Source organism: Didymosphaeria variabile (genome assembly GCF_027946475.1).
Source record: "Didymosphaeria variabile strain IMI 356815 chromosome Unknown scaffold_10, whole genome shotgun sequence".
In the NCBI taxonomy this organism is placed as follows: domain Eukaryota; kingdom Fungi; phylum Ascomycota; class Dothideomycetes; order Pleosporales; family Didymosphaeriaceae; genus Didymosphaeria; species Didymosphaeria variabile.
In genome coordinates, this window is record NW_026611629.1 from 749,211 (window position 1) to 770,871 (window position 21,661).

General features: G+C 53.2%; 7 protein-coding genes across 7 annotated transcripts; 4 read left to right on the forward strand and 3 right to left on the reverse strand.

Annotated features, from left to right (window-relative positions):
• Positions 1 to 5,017: 5,017 nt before the first annotated feature.
• On the reverse strand, positions 5,018 to 5,269 carry N0V89_012303 (uncharacterized protein; the record flags this gene model as incomplete). Its single annotated transcript, XM_056221024.1, has 2 exons — positions 5,018 to 5,201; positions 5,262 to 5,269. 2 exons carry the CDS (start codon positions 5,267 to 5,269, stop codon positions 5,018 to 5,020), a joined length of 192 nt encoding a protein of 63 aa, XP_056065011.1.
• Positions 5,270 to 6,621: 1,352 nt separating this feature from the next.
• Positions 6,622 to 10,403, reverse strand: PEX1 (Peroxisome biosynthesis protein pex1; the record flags this gene model as incomplete). Its single annotated transcript, XM_056221025.1, has 2 exons — positions 6,622 to 10,224; positions 10,278 to 10,403. 2 exons carry the CDS (start codon positions 10,401 to 10,403, stop codon positions 6,622 to 6,624), a joined length of 3,729 nt encoding a protein of 1,242 aa, XP_056065012.1.
• A 305-nt stretch (positions 10,404 to 10,708) lies between these two features.
• Positions 10,709 to 13,247, forward strand: mcm7 (DNA replication licensing factor MCM7; the record flags this gene model as incomplete). Its single annotated transcript, XM_056221026.1, has 3 exons — positions 10,709 to 10,757; positions 10,811 to 13,107; positions 13,164 to 13,247. 3 exons carry the CDS (start codon positions 10,709 to 10,711, stop codon positions 13,245 to 13,247), a joined length of 2,430 nt encoding a protein of 809 aa, XP_056065013.1.
• Positions 13,248 to 13,858: 611 nt separating this feature from the next.
• On the forward strand, positions 13,859 to 14,541 carry CSH3 (the record flags this gene model as incomplete). The annotated part of the gene is made up of 3 exons (XM_056221027.1): positions 13,859 to 13,898; positions 13,990 to 14,420; positions 14,452 to 14,541. 3 exons carry the CDS (start codon positions 13,859 to 13,861, stop codon positions 14,539 to 14,541), a joined length of 561 nt encoding a protein of 186 aa, XP_056065014.1.
• Positions 14,542 to 15,428: 887 nt separating this feature from the next.
• On the forward strand, positions 15,429 to 16,620 carry N0V89_012307 (uncharacterized protein; the record flags this gene model as incomplete). The annotated part of the gene is made up of 4 exons (XM_056221028.1): positions 15,429 to 15,612; positions 15,659 to 15,830; positions 15,957 to 16,415; positions 16,464 to 16,620. 4 exons carry the CDS (start codon positions 15,429 to 15,431, stop codon positions 16,618 to 16,620), a joined length of 972 nt encoding a protein of 323 aa, XP_056065015.1.
• A 974-nt stretch (positions 16,621 to 17,594) lies between these two features.
• Positions 17,595 to 19,636, forward strand: N0V89_012308 (uncharacterized protein; the record flags this gene model as incomplete). The annotated part of the gene is made up of 7 exons (XM_056221029.1): positions 17,595 to 18,059; positions 18,113 to 18,320; positions 18,379 to 18,429; positions 18,485 to 18,520; positions 18,575 to 18,837; positions 18,885 to 19,309; positions 19,360 to 19,636. The coding sequence occupies 7 exons, from the start codon at positions 17,595 to 17,597 to the stop codon at positions 19,634 to 19,636; spliced, it is 1,725 nt and encodes a 574-aa protein (XP_056065016.1).
• Positions 19,637 to 20,142: 506 nt separating this feature from the next.
• N0V89_012309 (uncharacterized protein) lies at positions 20,143 to 20,613 on the reverse strand (the record flags this gene model as incomplete). Its single annotated transcript, XM_056221030.1, has 1 exon — positions 20,143 to 20,613. One exon carries the CDS (start codon positions 20,611 to 20,613, stop codon positions 20,143 to 20,145), a length of 471 nt encoding a protein of 156 aa, XP_056065017.1.
• Between the last annotated feature and the right edge of the window lie 1,048 nt (positions 20,614 to 21,661).

Consider the following 21,661-nt stretch of genomic DNA (forward strand, 5'->3'; position numbering starts at 1 on the left):
CAGTTGGTAAAGGGTGCGTACTCTCCTTCCTCCCCTCCATTTTCCCGTTGTGCTTCACATGCTAACATGGGTGCTTTCAGCGAACGTGAGTCTAGCGACGAGCGGAAAGTACACCTGGAAAGTCGATATCGCGAATGACAAAGTCGCGCAAGAACCGAAATTCGGGTTTAGATTCAGTCAGCATACTGAGCGGGAGACATTCGATATGGACCTTCCCAAGATGCCTAGTAGGGGGTTCATACTGAGCCAGAAAGCATCCATATCTTCTTCTTCTCCTTCTTCATCAACTTCAGCGACGAAGACGAAATCGAATGCGTCCGCTGGTTCGGGCGTTTCTGTGTCTGCACCCGCGTCCTCAAAGTCTGGGGGAACGAACAACGCGGAACCTTCAGAGAGCGCTGCGACAGAGAAGAAGACAAACACGGCAGCGATAGCAGCGGGTGTGCTTGGTGGTTTAGTCGGCGTAGCGGTGATACTTGGAGGTTTGCTATTTCTACTGCGGCAGGCGAGGAAAAGGCGAGAAGCGGAGGGCGGAGAAGGGCAGGCAGGATTGGTAGAGGGTCAGAAAGGACAGCATGTGCATGCATACTACGTGCAAGAACTACCAGGCGCGCCGCCCTCAGAGCTTCCAGGGGATAGACACGGACATTCGAGAGAACTGAATGGGTCGACGCCTAGGGACTGGCATTAATGAACGAGCAGCAAAGCTTGACATGAAATGGAAACAAAGATAACGACAAGATGATTGTGCAGAACGACATAGATAAGAGGGCAGATTGGAGGAACCTCGAAGCGCAACTTAGTCGACTCATCGAAATTGAGGCATCGAGAATTGTCGACGCTACACTCCTTCCGAGCGCGCTCTTCACACTGGGTGTGAGACGCCTCCATGCGGAGTATGAATCGGCAGCTGCCACTATCACTCCCAATGCAGTAGTCACCGACCAGCGCCAATAGAGCTCCGCCGGCGTTCCACTCGCGCAGTCATGCCGAACCACCTCCAAAACGACTGTGGTGAGTTACAAAGCTTCTCTTTATCTTTTCCTTTTGATTCGCTGTGACTCGAAAGATCGGTGTGCTAACATCATTAGTTGCCTAGGTCAATCTAGCTGTCGGCAGTAGATTTGCAGCACAGTGATGCGACAAAGGCCGAAGCGGACGTAGCAATGCATCCGATAATAAATAATCTCTCTCAAATTCGCTATGGCTTCAAAAAGATGTGATCAGATTACAGGCCGCAACACTTTCTGTATATCCGTAAGCTCAACGAAACTGTGGCGATCCGTGACAGGCACGCCAAACCTCATCACACCAAATCAAACCACTCATGCTCCACTCTCCCTTCCCTCGATCCACCATCTTCTCCTTGCGGCTCAAGTGCCTCCCCACGCATGAAGCCGTCCACATAACACTCCCCAATAAGCCTCCAGTTCCCATCATCAACTCTTCTGAGCACGTACGGTACCCTACCTCCGAACAACACCACTACGACGTCCTCGGACGTCATTCCCGCAGGCCCCAGTCCCAGATGCCCCGTTGAAGTGACGAAAAGCCGCCGGTGGAGCATTGGTGTCAAAGCAGATGTGTACCGCGAAGCATCAGCTATAGTATCTCCCGTCTCAGTGATAGGCGCTTCTAGAGTGATTTCAGAAGAGGACCACTTCTGTACTGAAGGACGTATCTGAAGCGAATCGGTAGAAGTAGGAGGTATCAAATTTGGCGTGAGGGTCGAAATGCTGAGATTCGACCTGAAAGCTCTATGGAGGCTATACATCGAGCCTCCATCGGGTGTTGTGTCGGGCGTCTTCGGCATTGCCGTACGCAGGAAGGCGCGGAAGTGCGTGAGGGACTCGTGGCGAGCATCGTTTTGCTCGGGTGTCAGGCCGGCGGTGGTAACAAGGAAGAAGGTTCGAAGGAATGCTTCGTTGGACAGGTGGATAAGGTGGGATCTGCATATGGTGAAGAGTTCTGGTAAAGTCTTTAACAACGTAGGATGTGGGCTATCTATCAGCGACACAGTAGTGGAGGTAGAAGTGGTTGCCTCAGGCGAGATGACCGGAAGGCATGAGTCTACGTCCGCAACATGTACGCCTTCCAGGCGCAGAATATATTGTGGAGTGTGCGGATTTCGAGACACCGGAAGATTGTTCGAGGCCCTGTGGAATCTCTCGACGAGCAGTTTCCAGCCCTCGTCGCTCTGAGTGACGGTGTACGCGCTTAATTCACACGCGCGCTGCGTCTCGAACCATTGCGGAACCCATGATTGGTGACCCACGTCGGCTAGGGTCCCGTACGTTTCTGAGACATGACCAACTTGAGAGAAGATAGTCAGGGATTTTGTTTTGTCGATGCAATAAAGCGTGACCGCCATATACACATCTTGCTTAATGCGATTGTAGTCTGGCGTCAATGCCTTCGGCCATTTGTCCGGGGTCCTCGTTTCTCCAGCTAGACCCAGTAGCGAAAAGATCTTGTCGCGCGGATCTGTAGCTTGAAACGGTCGAGTTGATTGGAGCAAGGAGCTCAACTCCCAAACGTCGCTTTTTGAGGATAGATCCAGGATTCCTTTCAAGAGCTTCAATCGTTCAGCCCGGAACCTTGGATGATACTGAATCAATGCGGCTATGGCTTCTTGGAACCGGGACCACAGGAGCTGAAAGCCTCCACATAGCAAAACAGGATCACCTGGAGAAACGACTACCTGAATTTCAAGCCCAAAGTCAGCCAAGGTTGAACATTGATTGATGCCGAGGGAATGAGATGATCGATTAAACGTCAAGAAAACGACACTGAAGAGTGACGTACCTCTTGGATAATCCAACATCTTTCGAACCAGGAAAGATCCAGGAATCTAGACAAGGAACGCCATCTTTCGTCTTCTTCCGATGGCAAGGTCATCTTAACATTCGCCAATGAGCGACCTTCAATGCACGCAGCGGCCTCCTTCTCCTGTGCCTCAAGCCTAAGACGATACAGATCGCTAATGATCGACATCGCACCCCGAGCGCTTGTATCGTCTGCGCCTAGCCAGATCACAGTATTTTGAGCTCTCTGGTAGATAGCGCGCATCAAGCGCACTTGCTGCATGCGCTCATTAAAGTCGTTCTGATTGATGCATATCTGATCAATCCAAAACCACTCGACGCGCGACCAGGCCCCGTACTTGTGCAGGCGTTGAAGACCTTTCTTGAGATTAGAAGAGACCTTGAACAGGTGGTTATTACACCACATATCGGAGTGCTGTCCACCTTTCCCCCAGCAGTAGCTCAACGCCTTGAAGGGTGGTGGGTCGGTGAGACTGAAAGTCTCGATCTCGCACTCCACAGACGGTCTTGCTATGTGTATCTTCACTAGACGGAAAGAGTATTCCGTAGGTAACTTCTCGTATTCGTACCTTTGTCGATGGAACGGTGCGCGGATCCGCCCGAAAAAGCTCTCTGGTTCGGGCTCGGGCGTTGTAGGATTTGTCATGGAGGCTTGGTTGGCAAGGGGAGGCAGGGTGTAAATGGGCACTGCCCATGCTGAAATCTTAGAGAAGAGTCCATGAAGTGCGTGTACGCATTTAGTCCGGACATGGCCAGAATGTCGCCGGAGATGATCATATCGAATGACATTGTACTGTGCATCAAAGGCACCTGGGAGCCATGGTACACCCGCGAGGGCATCGTCAGGTGCTTGCTGGAGCAGTTGAATAACTCTAGAGTTCAAGTGAAGCAACGCTGAAGCAAGCTCACTTTGCGTCTCCTCTTTGTCCGGATGTCAGTTGTTGTGGAAAGGGAGTGACGATTCCCCGAGAAAGAGGAGTCCCACTTTGAAAAACACATACGTACGATCACCAATTGCAAAATGAGCGCCCGCCTGCTTATAAAACTTCACATAGGTTTTCGCCAGCATCTGATAGCCCTCTTCAAAGCTCGCCCTTAACTTCTTAGCAGATTCGAGATCCTTTTCATTGTTTTTCAGCAAGCCTTCCACCCGGCCATCCCAAATTGCGATACCTTCTTGGAACGCTTCGCAGATATCCTCACATAGATGTTTGATCTCTGGTTCGCGATTTGAGATGTCCGTGTTTTGATCGTACATTGCATGAGCTGCGCGTATGCATAGTGGCGGGCATAAGTAGATTGTGCAGTGTGAGGTCAAGGTCGGCCTCCAAGTTGGTGGGGGCCAGCATGCTCGCACAGGTCGGTCATGATCGGTCTCGCGTGCATTGCCAAAATGGACGGCGGAAAGCTGCAATGCGAGGCTAGGTCCATGCAGGCGGATGGGTAATCAAGGTTACGCGGTAGGCGCGAGTAAGCCTGCACATGTGATACGCAGCGGGATGATAGATGACAAGGCATTCAAAACTTCGCAATGGCTGAGACAAGTGACGAAGTGGCAACGGCTAGCGTGAACCCTCTTGGGAAGTTGCATGTTCCTGAAAAGGCGCGATGCGAGTCGAGTCGCGGAGCTCGTACGAGGAAGCTACCTTTGCTAGGAAATATCTCGGAGAAGATAGCCGTTAGGTCAGAATCCCTCGCATTTGCCAGACCGCTATAATCCCGAGTTATTCAGAATCTAGTGCCCGAGTAGCAGATGGTGATCAGGATCTTCCTGACCTACTCATTCACAATATAATTCGAAGACGCTTGCGAATACGTGTTGGTTCAAGACGGAGGTATCAGACTATCTATTATTCCCACGGACCCTTCGTACCAGGCGTCCGATCCACAGCGCGACCGAAGGGAAGCTTATTCCATAGGTAAACGTGGTATACAAAGCAATATACACCTCGAGGGGCAGCGCAATAGATGCCGAAGATCATCTTGTCCAGAGTAGATCCTCCGCATAACCAGCTCTTCGGCAGATCTCAGCAATTGCATCATCCATAACAATCATGTACACAGCTCCAACTCTCTCCTCATCTTTCTCATCCATCCACCAACTCCGCCGGGGTATCTTTAAACGACGCCAGCCTTGCGGGCGGCCATCTGACATCACTGTTAGATTTCCAGACGTAATCCATAAGGCGACCTCATCTTACCCTCTTCTGGATCAACATGCCGATGACGAGAATGGCGACGGCACCGACGATGGCGAAAACGACGATGACACCGGGTTCCCTGGCAGCGAAGTTCTTTCGCTTGACGAGCTGGGAAATAGCAGCTTCGCTGCGGGCGACGAGGGACATGTCGATGGCGGCCATTGTGACTGATTTACTGTGTGACAATGTCAGTTGCACGTTCGCAAGACATTCGAGAAAGCGATCCGAGAGGCACGTAGGCATCGCACATCCTATCGAGAGCTCGGGCCTTGTTTATTAACGAGGATCCGTTGGCGCTAGACTGGTTGCGAAAGAAACATCGTCACGATTGCCGACAAGGAGCGCCATTGAAGCTCCAATGGCTTCGCAGATGGTTGGTCCAGCGTACCTTTACGACGGAGAACGTGGGTTCCGGGAATTGAGTCGATGAACGATGGCTTTAAAGCTGTCCTGAAGCTGTGGAGGACAAGAGCTGGTCAACGGATCAGTCGGGTCGGCGTCGCGAACAATGGCTTGGAGATGGACTCGAGAGGGCGGCGAGACAGAACGTCCAAAACAGAGCGACCGAGGGCCTTGGGTGGGTAGCGGCCTTATAAGAGGAGCGGGTCGCCGAAAATTCTGCTTTTATGAGGCATTTGTTCGGGCTGGTTTGGCCGCGCGGGACCGGCGGGTCGTTCGGCTCAAGCACCCCATGGCAATTGGTCGCCTAGACAACGGAGATAAACACGTACCTGGGCAGCTGGTGGGCGGCGAGTTGGCGGGCTCAAGGGGTTGCAGTGGGCTCAGTGGAGATGTCGAGGAGCGGCGTGGACTGAAGAGGTGGGAAAGGCTGGGGAGAGGAAGCAAGCTGGTGCTTGGTGGGCAGGAGCTAGGCGAGTCAGCCAATGAGCAAATAGCGGGACCGTGAAAGGCAGGAATGATGGAGGTGTGCGCGATCGGCAGCCATGGCTCGCGGGCGCACGGGCAGTCACTCGCTCCAGGTACGCACCGGCGCGTGAATCGCCTCTTCTTGAACGTGCAGTGCCTTGAGCGTCCTCACATTCCTTCGGCCGGAGCATTCAGCGCTGCGATTCACGATGACTTCGGCGCGTTCCTGGTTCGTTCGCAGCGAGCGCGACCGCCCCAACGTCGGCTCCACATGCGCATCCTTGCTAGCGGGGGCGGGCCTTCACATCGCACGCTGCAGCCATTAGGTCATCTCACGCTTATCTAAATGAGCCGCCAGCAAGCCTCGGCGCGAAACCCCAACAGATGAGGCATTTCCGGCGGTATCTAGCCTCGCCTTGAGACTCTCCGGATGCACAATTCGCGCACGCGAGCCCATGCGCGCCCAACACTCACCGCCGGCACCCGGACATCCCACGCGTGACTGATGCGGCTCCGTTCACTCTGCCGCAGCGATCACCACCAAGCTTTTCGTCATTCGCGCTTCATCCGCGCCAAGTCTGGGGCGCCGCATTGGCGCCCACCGTTTCATTGGCCGTCGCTCTTCACTCGTCACAAACACTGGCTCGTATCGTGCCCGTTTCCAACGACATCTGAAACTTATATACACTCCAAGAACTTGATAATATGTACAAGAGCGTTTGACTACTCTACATCAGGCTCGTCCTGCCACCGATCTCGGTTCCGCCCTGTCCGCTGGGCATCTCGCCGTTGCGCCCGACGACGAACTCTCTGTAGATGCCTTCGAGCCTGCGTCGTTCCTGTGCGCTGATGCTGCTTCTCGTCGTCGCTAACGAGCTCTCGATATGTGACCATTGGATCTGAGGCTCTTTCCTGTCTTCTTCCTCCTTGGCACCATCGTCTTCGTCTTTGCTGCCAGGCCTCTGTTGGTGCTGCAGCTGTTTCTGCTTCCTTCGCATCGCCTGGAGTGCCTGAATCTTTTGTGCAATGAGCGCACGCTCGCTAAGCTGACTGGAAGGAATCGGCTTGGAATCATCCGGGGTCGTGTGGGCATCGCCGTACCGGAAATGTGTGAAGTCTGGAACGCGGTTTTCCTTCCCTTGCTTGCCTGTAGCATCCGAGGTCGACTTCTTCTTTGCGTCTCCGCTCTTGGTGGGGTCGCCCATCTCAGTGTCTCCCAACACATCGTGAATCGCCTCAAGCTGAGCGTTGTAGACCACCGCCTGGAGGTCTGCCCCTGAGTATCCTTCGGTCCTTTGGGCAATTTCGCGCAAGTTCTCTCCCTCAGGACCAGTTTCCAAGAGTGATGGAGCGAGATGCAGCTTTCGCGTGACGGCCTTTAGTATATCAATACGTTCGTCCAACGCTGGCATATCACAGATGAGACTCTTGTCGAGACGTCCTGGGCGGAGAAGTGCCGGATCGATCAGGTCCGGTCTAGAGGTAGCAGCGAGGACATACACACCACTCAAACCCTCAGCACCATCCATCTGCGTGAGCAATTGATTGACAACGCGATCAGTGACGCCTGTCGAATCGTGGCCACGCTTAGGGGCGATCGAGTCGAATTCGTCGAAGAAGAGCACACAGGGCCTGGCGGCTTCGGCCCGCTCGAACAGGTCTCGAACGGACTTCTCGGATGCGCCGATGTATTTATTCAGAATCTCCGGTCCCTTCACTGATATAAAGTTGAGCCCACATTCGCCCGCTACAGCAGATGCCAGGAGCGTCTTCCCGCAACCAGGGTACCCATAGAGAAGAAGACCGGATCGGAGGCGTAGAGGACACTGCGCAAAGATGGGTGCGTAGGTCGTTGGGTATTGCAGTGTTTCCAGCAATATCTGGCGTGTCTCAAGAAGACCGCCTATGGAGTCCCATTTCGTAGTAGAAGACTGTAGGGTCACATTGCGCAAAGATGCTGGAGTGAAGCCAGCTAGGGCTTGTGTGTAGTCCTCCCTCGTTAATGAGATCGAAGTCGTATTGGAGGAGTCTGTGACAGAGCGTATAAGGGCTTCGTTTCGTGCTCGCGATGTAAGTAGGACCAAGTCACCAGGCATGTATCCGTCGGTCTGCCCAGCAAGATCCAGGAAGTCGATCGACGAGTCCACCACAAAACCATCCTCTTCCGTTTCGGCGTTGTAATGTATACTGGAACCACTTGGCTGGCTGCGGTGCGAGGTGCTGGGACGACTGTTCGATGGCGATGTGGGGAAAGCATGTCCAGTAGGAGATATCCCATTGGTTATCTTCGACTGCGTTTTTTCATCCTGATGAGCTAGCATTTCGAGGACCTTCCTCCTGCCGTCCTTGTTCGGTGCCTTAAGGCTGACGTACTCTCGCACAATGTGCCCGCCAACGATGACATTGTTGAGAGACTCCTTCCCCTGTGCTGTAGCCAGCAGTACTACTCCGGTGTCCAAGGTGCAATATTGTCGCACAATAGCCACGATACTTTCGCTAACATGCCGACTTCGTCCGTTCTCATTGCCCACTTGTAACTCGGTTTCAACCGGGCACAGCTTATCCAAGTCGTCAAGAATGACCACCGCATTGCCACCAGATCTAGCGCCCCAAGCTGCGGAGGCGAATAGACGGGTGAGTGTCTCCTTGATGGTCGACACTCGGATTTCGTCAGTGACAAGCTTGCGGCAAGAGAAGTAAATGGTGTTGAAAAGATATTCAGTGCGGAGTTGGTGGGCAAGGAGCTGAGCGCATTCTGTCTTGCCTGCACCAAGCCCTCCGGTTAGCAATACAGACGAACTGTGCGTCAAGTGCGCCCGCAACTGCTCGATTAGTGGATCGATGCCGACTAATGCTGGCTGTGTTGACGGAAGTGCATCCCCTTGCTGTACGCCCCTCGTCCAGCTTGACGGCGCGGGAACCTCTGCACCAAGTTCTACAGCAAGTTTTCTTTCTGGGAAAGATATCCATGAAACGCCGGAAGGAGGTTGTGGTGGATCAAATCGTACTATGCCACCCTGCCAGCTCAAGGTCGAGTCGCTCGTAGGAGGCAATACCATGCCATCAGTGACAGGTCCATCTAAGAGCCCGTTGAGTTTACCGTAGGCTTCTTTGATTCGCTTTATCGCCTCTTCATGATCCTGTTTTGATTCACCACCGAACCGTAATGAGGCATTTGTTTGGCTTCCAACCGAGGCAAACGGGAAGATCTTGATTGTTTTGACGAACGGATCCTTGTCTTTAGAGCCAGCACCTTGCGGTTTGATAGAAGACGGTTTGGCGGTTTGGTTCGGCGCGGCTTCGAGGCGAACCAGACCGCCTACGAAGCCCCCGCAGCCTAGTACTCGGCATAAGTCAGACGATAAAGCGACATGACGACTATCCGGCGCATCTTCCCATGTTCCGATCCTGGCAATGACTCGCGCTGCGGCCTTCTCCTGTTCCTGCTCTTTTGACATATCAACCGGCTCTTGCAGACCTGCTGGCTTTACGACAGCCACAGACACCCAAGCGACACCCCTTAGCGCTTTTGTGAGAAGAACATCTTTGTCCACCCATATCTTGAGTCCTTCTGCGCTTGAGGCATCTTCTTCATCAAACCACTCTTTTGCCACAGTTCGGTCTACTCCACGAAGAAACACCACCCCACGACTGGCTTGCTCGTCTCGGCCGCTTCGTCGCCTGACAGTACTCGCGGTACTCTTTCCGCTCTTTCTCGAAGCTCCGCCAACGCTCCGGCTTTCGCGCCCAGTACTTCGTTCCGCCTTTTGTCGTGTTTTCGGAGCAACAATTACTTCCGCATCAGGCGAAATCTTGACAAACTGAGATTCCGTAGGCGGTGCAGGAGCGACCGAGGTCACGATAATGTTTGCAGTGGTAGTCGGCGACAGGTGGAGGGTCAACGGGTGCGACGACGGGCCTTGCGGGTTGGGCAAAGCCCGTATCTGAGACAGGAAGTTTAGTTCCAAGAATTGGGCATGCAGCTCAATCATCTCCCAGTCCACAGGCGTCAATGGCTCAATGTTGATGGTATGCGCTTGTGGTGGGTCCACGTGCAGTAATATCCCAACCTTCTGCCCCTCATTCAGTCCGATAAGACGCGCGAATGTCATGTCCACCTCAATTGTCTGGACATCTTGTTGACTGGCAGCGGGGCCACCTCTTGTACCGCTCAGTCCGTCGCGACTGACGACTGAAGCAAGCTTGCGCTTGCTCTGCATGCCCGTCCATCCCAGGAACACCGACTTCTGCGGCGAGGCATTCTTCGATTCTGAGGCACCGGATGGAGGAGTTTGGCGGTATGAAAGTTCGACCACGACATTCTGCGCGACCTATACGGGATGCGTCAGTTTGTCCACGAAGGAGGAAGTTGCGCCTCGCATACGGTATTCGCATTCACCAGCACAGAAACCAGCGATGAGGGCAGGTTCACGAGACAGTTCTTCAAGGATTGTTGCAGCACAATTTCAGCTTGTACGACCTGACCCGCAGGCTTCTTTGGTGGCGCCATCACAACAATAATACAACGTGAAGTGTAAGAAAAGAGTTCGCAGCTCGCTCTGCGGTTGCGAGAGCGCTTGGGGCTGCCGAGGTTGTCGGCGCCGACGTCTGGGAGCTCCCCAGGCGGTAACAGGCGGCAGAAGAGCTGCCCACCATAGCCAATCAGCGCCCGCTGCCCCTGTCGACGCGCGACGCGATCTCGAACGCGCTTGAGCATCGCCAACCTCTCCACTGCTGCGACCGCTTCCCCTCCTCGGACCCCAATTTTTTGCCTTTGATCGCACGACGCGCGCAACTATAGAAACACAAGAAGCAATGGCGCTTCTTACCGAGAAGTCGCTCGTCAATTACGAGGAGCAAGAAGGTTTGTGTACTGCGCAAAATGCACCGGAAGTTAGCTGACGGCTGCTACTCTAGCCGCCTTCGTAGATTTCCTCCAGAACTTCAAATCTTCGTCCACGGAAGCCGCAGATCAGCTTGGAAATCTGAATCTCAACGGCGATGGCGACAATGACGAGTACGACATGCTTAACGAGTCGGACGACCCCGCGCCAAATGGGAACCGGAGACGCAACCGGACCAAGGCAAAATACGTGGAGATGCTGCAGGACATTGCAGACAGGACGAAAACCAATATCTTGATCGACCTCAACGACCTAGAGACTTGGGAAAAAGCTGCAGATCCCGAAGGCCAATTCAAGCTCACCGAATCTATAGAGCGCAATTGCCATCATTACATCGAAATCTTTTCCAGAGCAGTGGACAGATTGTTGCCTCAACCATCGCAAGAGCCAAACTTCAAAGATGATGTTTTAGACATCATCATGACCCAACGGTCAAAGCGAAACGAGAAGATGCAAGAGCAGCAAGGAGGCCAAGACGGGGCTCAGGCACCACCTGAGCTGATATTTCCTCCAGCTCTAACGCGCCGCTACACCCTGAACTTCAAGCCCATAATACCGTCTGGTGCTAGCAGTCAGCGGAGCATGAAGGCCTTGGCCGTGAGGAACGTCCGTGGAGAACACCTAGGCCATCTCATTACTGTTCGTGGTATCACTACGAGGGTTTCAGATGTCAAACCTGCTATTCAGGTCAATGCATACTCCTGCGATCGTTGCGGATGCGAAATATTCCAGCCCGTGACGAGCAAACAGTTCACTCCATTGGTAGAGTGTCCTTCAGAAGAATGCAAGAAGAACAACACCAAGGGTCAACTCTTTTTGTCCACCCGCGCGTCGAAATTCTTGCCCTTCCAGGAGGTCAAGATTCAAGAGATGGCGGACCAAGTACCTGTCGGCCACATCCCTCGGCAGCTAACGATTCACTGCCACGGCGATTTGGTCAGGCAGATCAACCCTGGCGACGTGATCGACTGCGCTGGTATCTTCCTACCTACCCCATACACAGGCTTCAAGGCTATCCGCGCGGGGTTACTTACTGACACGTACCTGGAAGCTCAATACGTGATGCAGCACAAGAAAGCGTACGACGATATTGTCCTGGCGCAGCCGACCCTGAAGAGGATGAACGAGCTAGAGCGGACTGGTCAGCTTTATGAGTACCTGTCTCGTTCGATAGCACCTGAAATTTTCGGCCATGTCGACGTGAAGAAAGCACTGCTTCTGCAACTGATCGGTGGCGTAACTAAAGAAGTCGGTGACGGCATGCGCATCCGTGGTGACATCAATGTCTGCTTGATGGGTGATCCTGGTGTGGCCAAATCTCAGCTTCTAAAGTACATTACTAAGGTTGCTCCTCGGGGTGTATACACCACTGGTCGGGGAAGCAGTGGAGTCGGTCTCACCGCTGCTGTCATGCGGGACCCAGTCACAGACGAGATGGTGCTGGAAGGGGGTGCTCTTGTACTGGCCGATAACGGCATGTGCTGCATCGATGAGTTTGACAAGATGGATGATGGTGATCGGACCGCCATCCACGAAGTCATGGAGCAGCAGACCATTTCTATCAGCAAAGCCGGTATCACGACCACTCTCAATGCGCGCACATCAATCTTAGCTGCGGCTAACCCTCTGTACGGCCGCTACAACCCTCGCATTTCGCCGGTCGAAAACATCAACCTTCCGGCTGCGCTTCTGTCGCGTTTCGACGTTCTTTTTCTCATTCTTGATACCCCTTCGCGAGATTCGGACGAAGAGCTTGCTCGCCACGTTACTCATGTTCACATGCACAACGCCCACCCTGAAGCCCCCGGCGGCGTAGTCTTCAGCCCCGCAGAAGTGCGCCAATGGGTCGCTCGTGCGCGGTCATACCGTCCTACGATTCCAAAGGAGGTATCAGACTATCTTGTAGGAGCCTTTGTGCGTATGCGACAGCAACAAAAGCGCGACGAGGGTACTAAGAAAGCCTTCACGCACACTTCGGCCCGTACACTACTGGGAGTTCTTCGGCTTTCGCAAGCTCTGGCCCGTCTGCGTTTCGCTGAGGAGGTCATCACTGAGGATGTAGACGAAGCCCTCAGGCTGATAGAAGTCAGCAAGGCTAGTTTGTATACCGACGAAGGCCGCAGGGATGACCACACACCGAGTAGCAAGATTTATCATCTCATCAAATCGATGGAAGCGAGCGGTGCAGCAGCTGTTGGTGATGGAGACCGGGGCGAGCTCGACCTGCGCAGAGTCAGGGAGAGAGTGCTTGCCAAGGGCTTCACAGCAGACCAGTTCGAGCAGGCGATTGATGAGTACTCGATGCTGGACGTAAGTCTTTACTGTAACTCTTCCGAAATGAAACCCGGACTAACACACTACCACAGGTTTGGCAAACAACTGGAGAAGGCACACGACTTGTCTTCATCGAAGCGGGTAATGAAGACATGGACGACGACAACGACTTTTAGAATACAATTTTGCGATGATGTTGGCAAGGAGTATGAACGATTCACAAGCATGGCGTATCGGGCGTTAGTTGATGCTTCGCGCTGGGGGAGTTGCAGGTTTGGGTACAGCTTGCTGTATCGGCCATGAGACGATGATCGATGCTCCAAAGTCAATCTGCATATCCATGAACATGTTTTGGTCGAATGGTTCTTTTCTCTGTTTTCACATGCTTCAAAAAGTGCAGGTGGCTGATAAGGGTGGTGCACGACATCGCCAAGATGTGGTAGGGCTGTCGCGTGCTGCAACCGGACATCATCGTGCTTGACAAGCTTGCGCGTGCGGACCATCAACCACAAAATAGCTTGAATCAACTCATTTCGTTTCCAATCGCGCGGACATCATTGCAAAGCAGGCCACGCAGCGACAAGCCACAGACGAGCGCACCTTCCCCAACAAGCTTACGCGCAACAGCAAGCGCCTCTATTGGTCTAGAAGCCCAAGCTTCACACCAACAAGCCGTGGTCCGTATTTCGCGCGCAGCGACGTCTCCGTCTTCAGTCGCCCACCTCAGTCTTCTACTCCACACGTCCAACTCACAATCTCGCACACAGACACCAATTGCGCCGCAGACATGGCAGCAGGAACATTTGGGACATTCCTCATTATCGGCCGTAAGCGAATACCCCCACCTTCCCCAGCTGCCTCAGGCAATCAACGCGCAAGCGCAATCGCATGAACGACAGACACTGACAGACTTACCAGCCGTGTGCTTCTTCCTCGGCATCCTCTTCGCCTCATTCCCGTACGACTACAATGTCATCTGGACGACCCCAGAAGGCCCTCGCGATGTCTACTTCAACATCCTCGAGGACCATCTCAAGTTCTTGCATGCGTCGCCGCCCATCATAAGTCGCATCCTACACATTGTAATCGGCACCGGTCTTCTCGGCTTCCTGACCAAGCTCTACAAAGCGTCGCAGGCTAACATGCTGTTCGATGGCGCGTCGCTTGTGCTTTACATGGCTGGCATCACGGTATACATTACCAACATTGTCAAGGGTCTGCGTGTGGTCACTGCGGGCATCTATGGCAATGTGGACGTTAAGGACGATGAGAATGCGGATGACTACATCAGCAGAGAGGACACGCTGAGGGTGTTTGCGGCGAGTAACACCATCTTGGCGTTGGTGCTCGTGGGGGGTTTTGGTGCTACAAGCGGGGCAGTGGTATGCGTTGAGGAAGGAGGAGGCAGAGATCAAGGAGATTGAAGAGAAAGAGCAGGAGAGGAAGGCAGCGGGAAAGAAGAAGCAGTAGGCTGAATGACCTCAAGAAACCGATGGGCCATCGGTCGAGGTCTAAACTTGGGTTTTTGCTAGATAATGGGGTAGTAGATAGGCGGCAATCTTGCGTTCATCTCGCTGTGGGTCTACGTATTGGGTATTTGTAGACATTGCTTTTATTGGCGACTGGGACGACCCCAATACCATAGTCGGAAGAAGGGTAATCCAGGATGGTCACATGGGTTGCAGCCAATCTGCGTCTTTTCCTCTTCTCTCCTTCGTGTTACCTCACCTTCTTTCCTCTTCTTACACTCCAAATGCATCAGTTCCTTTCAAACCTCAGTGTATATGGGTCGACGCTGAGGACACCCTTAAAAGAGTCGGGAGATGTATCGGATCACCCAAGGATGTGCTATACAAGTATCACACGGTGCTATATAATGCGAGGGTAGGAAAGTTGGCCGGGGAGGAACAGAAAGCCTGCATCGACCGCTGCGGACGATATTATCTCAAGTCATTTTTTTCGTTGCTGCATTGGTACCGTTGCTCGAGAGGATAGCCTGTTTGTTTGCGCCAGCCTTAGTCGCAACTTCTTCACTCACCAGCCGCGACCGCCCCCTCGAACACTCGTCAACCACAGTCGCCGCTCTTCTTTACTGCAAATCCGTCCCAAGCCACCTTCCATTTCTCGATCAACCCGTTTGAAGCTCCTGCTGCACTACATCCGATTCCTCCAGACGTATCCTCAAGATGCCACCCAGAACGAGAGCTCGACCGATGAACCCGCTACAGTCGCCAGGAAACCTTCTGCTCAGCAAACAGTTGGCAAGCATTTCGGCGACGCTTGTGAGTGCTTCAGAGCGGAGAGACACGGCCGCAAAAGAAATCGCGAGTCGAGGAACGAGCGGCTCTTCAACACCAATGCCTCCTGTCCGGTCACCTCCGGCGCTGCCGCTCGTCGACTACCCTTCCTCCTCTCCACCTCCGGGCAACGGCTCGACGGTGGTCAACGATTCTTCATCAGAGAGCATCGAGCTTGCGACAACTGATGGCGCCCAAGCTGTGAATCTAGTCGACAATAGCGCGGTCGGACATGGACAGGATGGTGAGATACCTGGGCGAGTCTTTGTGGTCTAAGCTAACATGAAAAGCTCTGCCGAGCTCTCTCCTCGTACCTCAAGCAGATAGCAAGGGTGCTCCCAGTAGAATTGAAGACGTTGTGGTGATGATGCGAGAGCTCGAGGAGATGTCTGGAAGGGCCAGAACGCCGACGGAGCTCTCAGGCGAGGAAGAGGTGGAAGACCTTGAGTCGCTCCACAAGAAGTATGAACTTTCCGGTATTCCTACTACGCTGTTGTGCTCGAATCTCGGCATGTAGCACGCAAGATACGCACTGAAACGGCAGACGATCTTAGACTTTCTCGGAAGGCTAACATAGTTTGCGTTTAGATTGAAGCAGCTGCTCATGCCCTCCCCCAAGCCAGTCATTGCCAAGCCTACTGCAGCAGAGACGCAGCCTGTACCGCCCTTCGTCGTTGGCCCTACGTTACAACGCATCGAGAGTGACCGGAAACGAGACCATGGTATTTCACGGAACGTCCTCTATTATGCCGCTGCGCTCCAGCTCGAGAAGGCTGGCGTCAAGTGGGAGATAGCGCAGGCTTGGACCGCCTATTTGTTCAGTGCTGGTGCAACTGGACATGATGCTGTGCGTGAGAAGCAGCAGCTCGTTGAAGAAGCGAAAGCTGAGCTTGATGCCCTGATCAAGCAAGTGCTTGATGAGGAGGCGGCATACTGGGCGAACCAGGAGAAAGTCCTCCTCCCACGTCGACTCTTATTGTCCAACATATCCGCGGGCGCAGATGCGGAGGAGGTGGCCTCGTTCCTTTCGGAATTCAAATATGACATGTGAGTGTAGAAACTCTATACTGGGTCTCGAGCTGACGGTCGGCACAGTCAGAACATCAAGATGTTAGCACGAGATCCTCTTTCACGGACCCAGACCGCATACGTTGATATGTATACCCAGGGCGCGGCCAAGCAGGCTTCCTACAGCATGGGGTCTATCTTTGGCTTGATTGTCAAGATCCGTCTTGCTGCGGATGGCGACTGAGCCAACGGTCGCAGCTTCCTCCTGACGCGCATCACTACTTGTAATGTTGTCGTCTGGCTGGATATTGTGAGATAGGGCTTGAGCACTGAGTCTGAGCTTACGGGGCGGAAGTGGTCATATGCCTAGTCCTGGCCAATACTCAACCCGTCATGGCACTATTTCTGGAGGCTACATGGGTCTCTAGTATCCTGTGGTTGTAAGGTATCCGCAAATCACGCTCTGGATCCGGAATTGTTCACGTCTTGTTCACATTGCATACTGATGAAGGTTACTTTGGTTCGGTATGATCGTCGATAGCATGTTCACGTTCTGGCTTACTTGACTTGGAAGAACAGCTTCGCACCGAATGCAATAGAACAATACAATCATAACCCCAGCGGGATAGGTGAGCATAATAAACCGGGTTACTTTCCTACGTATCCCTCTTCGAGCTCGTCAGGTCATGGGTCTGTGACTAAATTCAAAGACGAAACAGTTAGACCTTCCGTGCGCGTCCCTCTGTATAAAGTACCCTATTCTCCTAAGGGCTGTCTTCTAGCTAAATGAATTTCTGCCTATCGCTCAAAAGCTATTATCATCTTCTCCTGCGATGATCTGATGAATCAATCATGTCGGACAACAACAAATAGCTGCTCGGAAACTGTGCGACGCATCTTGCATCGGAACACAACTCAGTAATGAGGGAGAATGGCCCAGTGAGTGAATTTCTAAGAAGTTCGGAGAAGGGCGTTTGCGAGCTCGCACTGTCCAGGGCGTTCCTGCCCTATAGCATTCCGTTTGCGCTTGCCTTTCACCTTGTTCTGCGGCCTGTGTATCTACTCCACTTCAACCTTCCGTTTTCTCCCTATTTCCTAGACCCTATCAATACTCTTTCCCGTCTCGACCTGACACACGGCACCGTACTAGCGGCTGAGATACTCCGTGGCCCACCGGATCAGGCAATACAACGGCAAGATTCACTTCGACCACACCAGATGAAGCCTCTCTTGCTCAGCATCTTTGCTGTGGTTGCCTCTGCGGCTCACCCTTATTGCCTGCCCGGCCAGCCGTGCTTCCCCAGCGAGTCTGCCTTGTCCAGTTTCAACGCTTCGGTCAACGGTCGCCTGATTGCGCCGATCCCTGCTGGCTCACCCTGCTACGAGACCACTTATAACGCCGAAGCATGCAAGGCGGCCGCCTCCAAGATTGGTGACTTCGAATTTCGGGTCTCTCAACCCGGTGGGGTTATGTATACCAACTTCGAACTTGGTAATACTACGAAAAACCCTGGTTGCCCTCTTCCTGAGCTGCCCAAAGACGGGTCCGCGCCACCTCCGATTGCTGGGGACTGTACACTTGGCCAGACGGCTTCTTATGTCGTCAACGTCACCGATGCAGTTCACATTGCCCAAGCTGTTCGGTTCGCTGCCAAGTATAATCTGCGTTTTCGAATCAAGAATGTAAGTTACATGAGGTGGCAACATGAAGGTTCGGTGCTGACTCAAGAACCCAGAGTGGTCACGACTACACAGGTCGCTCTACCGGTGAAGGCGCATTCACTATCTGGACGCATTATATCAATGATGCACAATTAATAAAGGCTTTCAATCCATGTGGTGGATACGGTGTGGGACAAGATGTTATCTCCGCTGGTGCTGGCGTTAATGTAGCTCAACTCTACGAAGCTAGTGGGCAGAATGGAGTGGTGACAATTGGAGGTTGTGAGTGCACTGAGACTATGCCATTTGGAGCAATGATTAACCGGTGCTCTCACTTCAGATACAGCTACTGTTGGCGTAGCAGGCGGTTACGTTCTCGGAGGGGGTACAGGTAGGTTTTCAAAATTGGTGGTCAACTCTGTTGTCATTACTCATGATTCTGACAGGCCCTTTTGGCGCACTCTTTGGACTTGCAGTCGACAGTAAGTTATAAGCGCCATCAATTAGATCAATGCTAATTGAATGTCTTCTTGCAGATGTTATCCAATTCGATGTTGTCACAGCGGATGGTGAGCAGAAGATTGCTAACGCATGTTCCAACCCTGAACTTTTCTGGGCTCTCAGAGGTGGTGGTGGAGCTTTCGCTGTGGTCACACGGGCTTATTTCAGAGCATACCCTGCTTTCACAGCTGTCAATACGTTCTTTGGCCTTATCGTCTGTAGTGATAAAGACAATTACGCGAAGGCTCTCGAGACCTTAGTTGACCAACAGGGCCCTTTGCGCGAAGCTGGTCAGCTTGTAAGTCAAGTTGGTCTCCAGATTTTTCTATGGACTGACGGTAGTAGGGTATCTGGTCAGCCAACAAGGCACTCCGCACTATCACGATCATATCGTTCCGAGCTTTCAACACCTCATCCATTGCATCGCCTGAAGATGCGGTGCGCTTGTTTAAGCCCGTCCTCGCGAGCTCATCCTGCAAGGCAACAAATAAGACAGCGCAATTTACAGGACGATCAAGCTGGAACGATGCGTACAAAGCGTTTGTACTGCCTATCATATCTCAAGGAGGCCCAGTCGGAATTAACATCCTCAACATCAGCCGAATGATCAAGCCAGCCATGGCCGAGGTCGGATCTCAAATGAAGAAACTGGCGAAATACATCGCCGACCTTCCTCCGGAGGTTTCATTTCTTTGGCAGAACGACATCGGCGTAGCGACGCCGGATCGCTACGTCGCAGCCGACTCAACTGCAGTCAACCCGCGGTGGCGGTATGTATGGCCCCAGGTACACGGCGGTACCAGTAGCTGACATTGACCAGTGAGACTTTCGCATTCATTAACGCCCCCGTGACTGGGCCGCGCAATGGCACTGTGACTTCTCAGCAGCTTGCTGAGTACGGGGAGGTGTTCAAGGCGTCGGACGAGGAGTTTGGATCTGAACCTTATTACAATGAGGAATGGAGCCTTGACGTCGAGGACTGGCAAGCTCGCTCTTGGGGATCCAATTATGCCCGTTTGTTGGAGATCAAAAACCAGGTTGACCCAGATAGGGTGTTCAATTGTCCGCGGTGCGTGGGCAGCGAGGATGGGTATTGAGATTTCCAAGAAAGGCTGAGTTGGACGTCAGATGGCCATTCAAGCTTTAACACGTAAGAGAATGGCAGATGAGTAAACATGATGTATCTGTTACGTTCTGGATGCAGACTCACTTCCATGTCAGTCGCATTGCCGGATCTTGTGTGATGCCTATGAGGTGATTCTGTATGGTATAAGAGGAACAACGCATCGTCATATGCACGTACGTTCGATCCACGACCACGAAGAATCGCCAATATCGTTCTAGAGCATTCATTCGTAATAGTATCTATAGCAATGGGGGATATCCAACAAAAATCAAAAACGTGACAACATAGGTGCAACAACTTCCTCCGCCAACGTTCGTTTCCGTTCCCAGCCTTCGATATACATGCTCTTGCGCACTCAATCCTTCGGGCGGCCTACACCTCCTCGTCGTGACCCGCATGTGCGCAACGCTCTTACCGACAGAATGACTTCCCTCTGTCACTCTCACTCACATAAAGGTCTGCGCCATCTTCGCCAAACTAGCCAAACCCCCAATCGAACTCGCCACGTTCTGCAAATTCATCCCACTCCCCGCAACGCCACCACCACCGCCTCCTTCCTCCCATACCCCTCACTCCCATAATACCCTCCCTGATGCCCTCCCCGGTATACCCTCCCCCTCGTGCACCCTGGGCACCACCCATGTCCGGCAGGTTGACGCCAAATTTCCGCGCGAGCTTGGTGAGCACACCGCCCGAGACTAAAGGCATGATGACCATGAAGAAGACCTTGAAGGGGTGTCGCCGCGCGTAGGACCACAGGCGGTGCAGCAGCTCGCGGAACTTGTGGTAGAGGTATTGGATGTAGCCGTCGCGTGGGGAGCGCTTGTAGCGCGAGGTTGAGGCGTGGTGGCGCGAGGTGGAGGAGTAGGAAGACCCGGCGTAGGAGCGGGCGTAGCCTGGGCGAGAGGAAGAGTGGTGTCGACTAGAGGAGGAGTTGAACCAGCCCATTGTGAGAGGAGTGTGGGGTTTAGAGAGGGATGGGTTCGCGGGCGCGCGATTGCGTGAGAACGGGTGCGGATGCGAGTCGAGCGTCCGCGGTCTAGAGGTGGGTTTGCGTGCGTGGTGTGCTTGCGATTAAGCTGGGCGCATGCGACGATGGTGGAGCTATTTGCTGCTTTCGTGAATGCTGTCGTTGTCGCAATGAGTCGTCCGACTCGGGCAGCAACTCGTCCAATGCCAAACCCAACTGCCAACGCTCCTCTACTCGCCTCCGGTCAAAGTGGATCGAAATCGGGCTGCGACGGTCCAGTCTTGCACTTCTCTTTCCAATGCACTGTGTACTGTCCAATCGCTCACTCGCAATACAAATTCAGCCGGTCGCACCCCGTCGGTAGGATTGAATCGATAAAGGAAGAACAGGTGGAGGCGGGAGATTCGCGCAGCGAAAAGGGACGCGCAGAACGGGTGGAGCTTGGATGGAGCTTTGATGGAGCTTGCGACGACGGGGATGATCGCCAGGCCGCAGACCGCTCTTTGGGGGGTTGGGGCTGGGCCGAAGCTGCAGGGTTCAGGCAGGCCAAGTACCGAAGGATCCATGCACCGTGTTCTGCGTGAACCCATGTTCTACGTGGGGCTGGCGAGTCATTGGGTGGAGACGAAGCACACGTTTTGTCTTGTGCGTGCAGTTGTTGAGGCATTCTAGATGTCGAGTGGAGAAGGGAAGGAATGACTGCTATGTGTTGTTCTAGTAGTCGCTAGCTATGATAGCTACCTGCGGAGCGGCCCGCTCGACCAGACTCTGTCTTTCAACTGCTCGCACCGTAGGCTAGACACATCGTCGACAACACAAACTTTGAGCATGAATTACAAATGCACTATCCACGGCGACCCAGCCATATTCCGAATCGTATCCTACATACATCAACATCACCCTTCAGCTCAAGCCATATCCCTATGCCCGCAGGTCCAGACTGATAGAAAGAAATAATTACAGCGTCGCTTCGCTACATGTCAACACAATAATGCAGCTCATGCAGATATGCATATATGCCAAAAA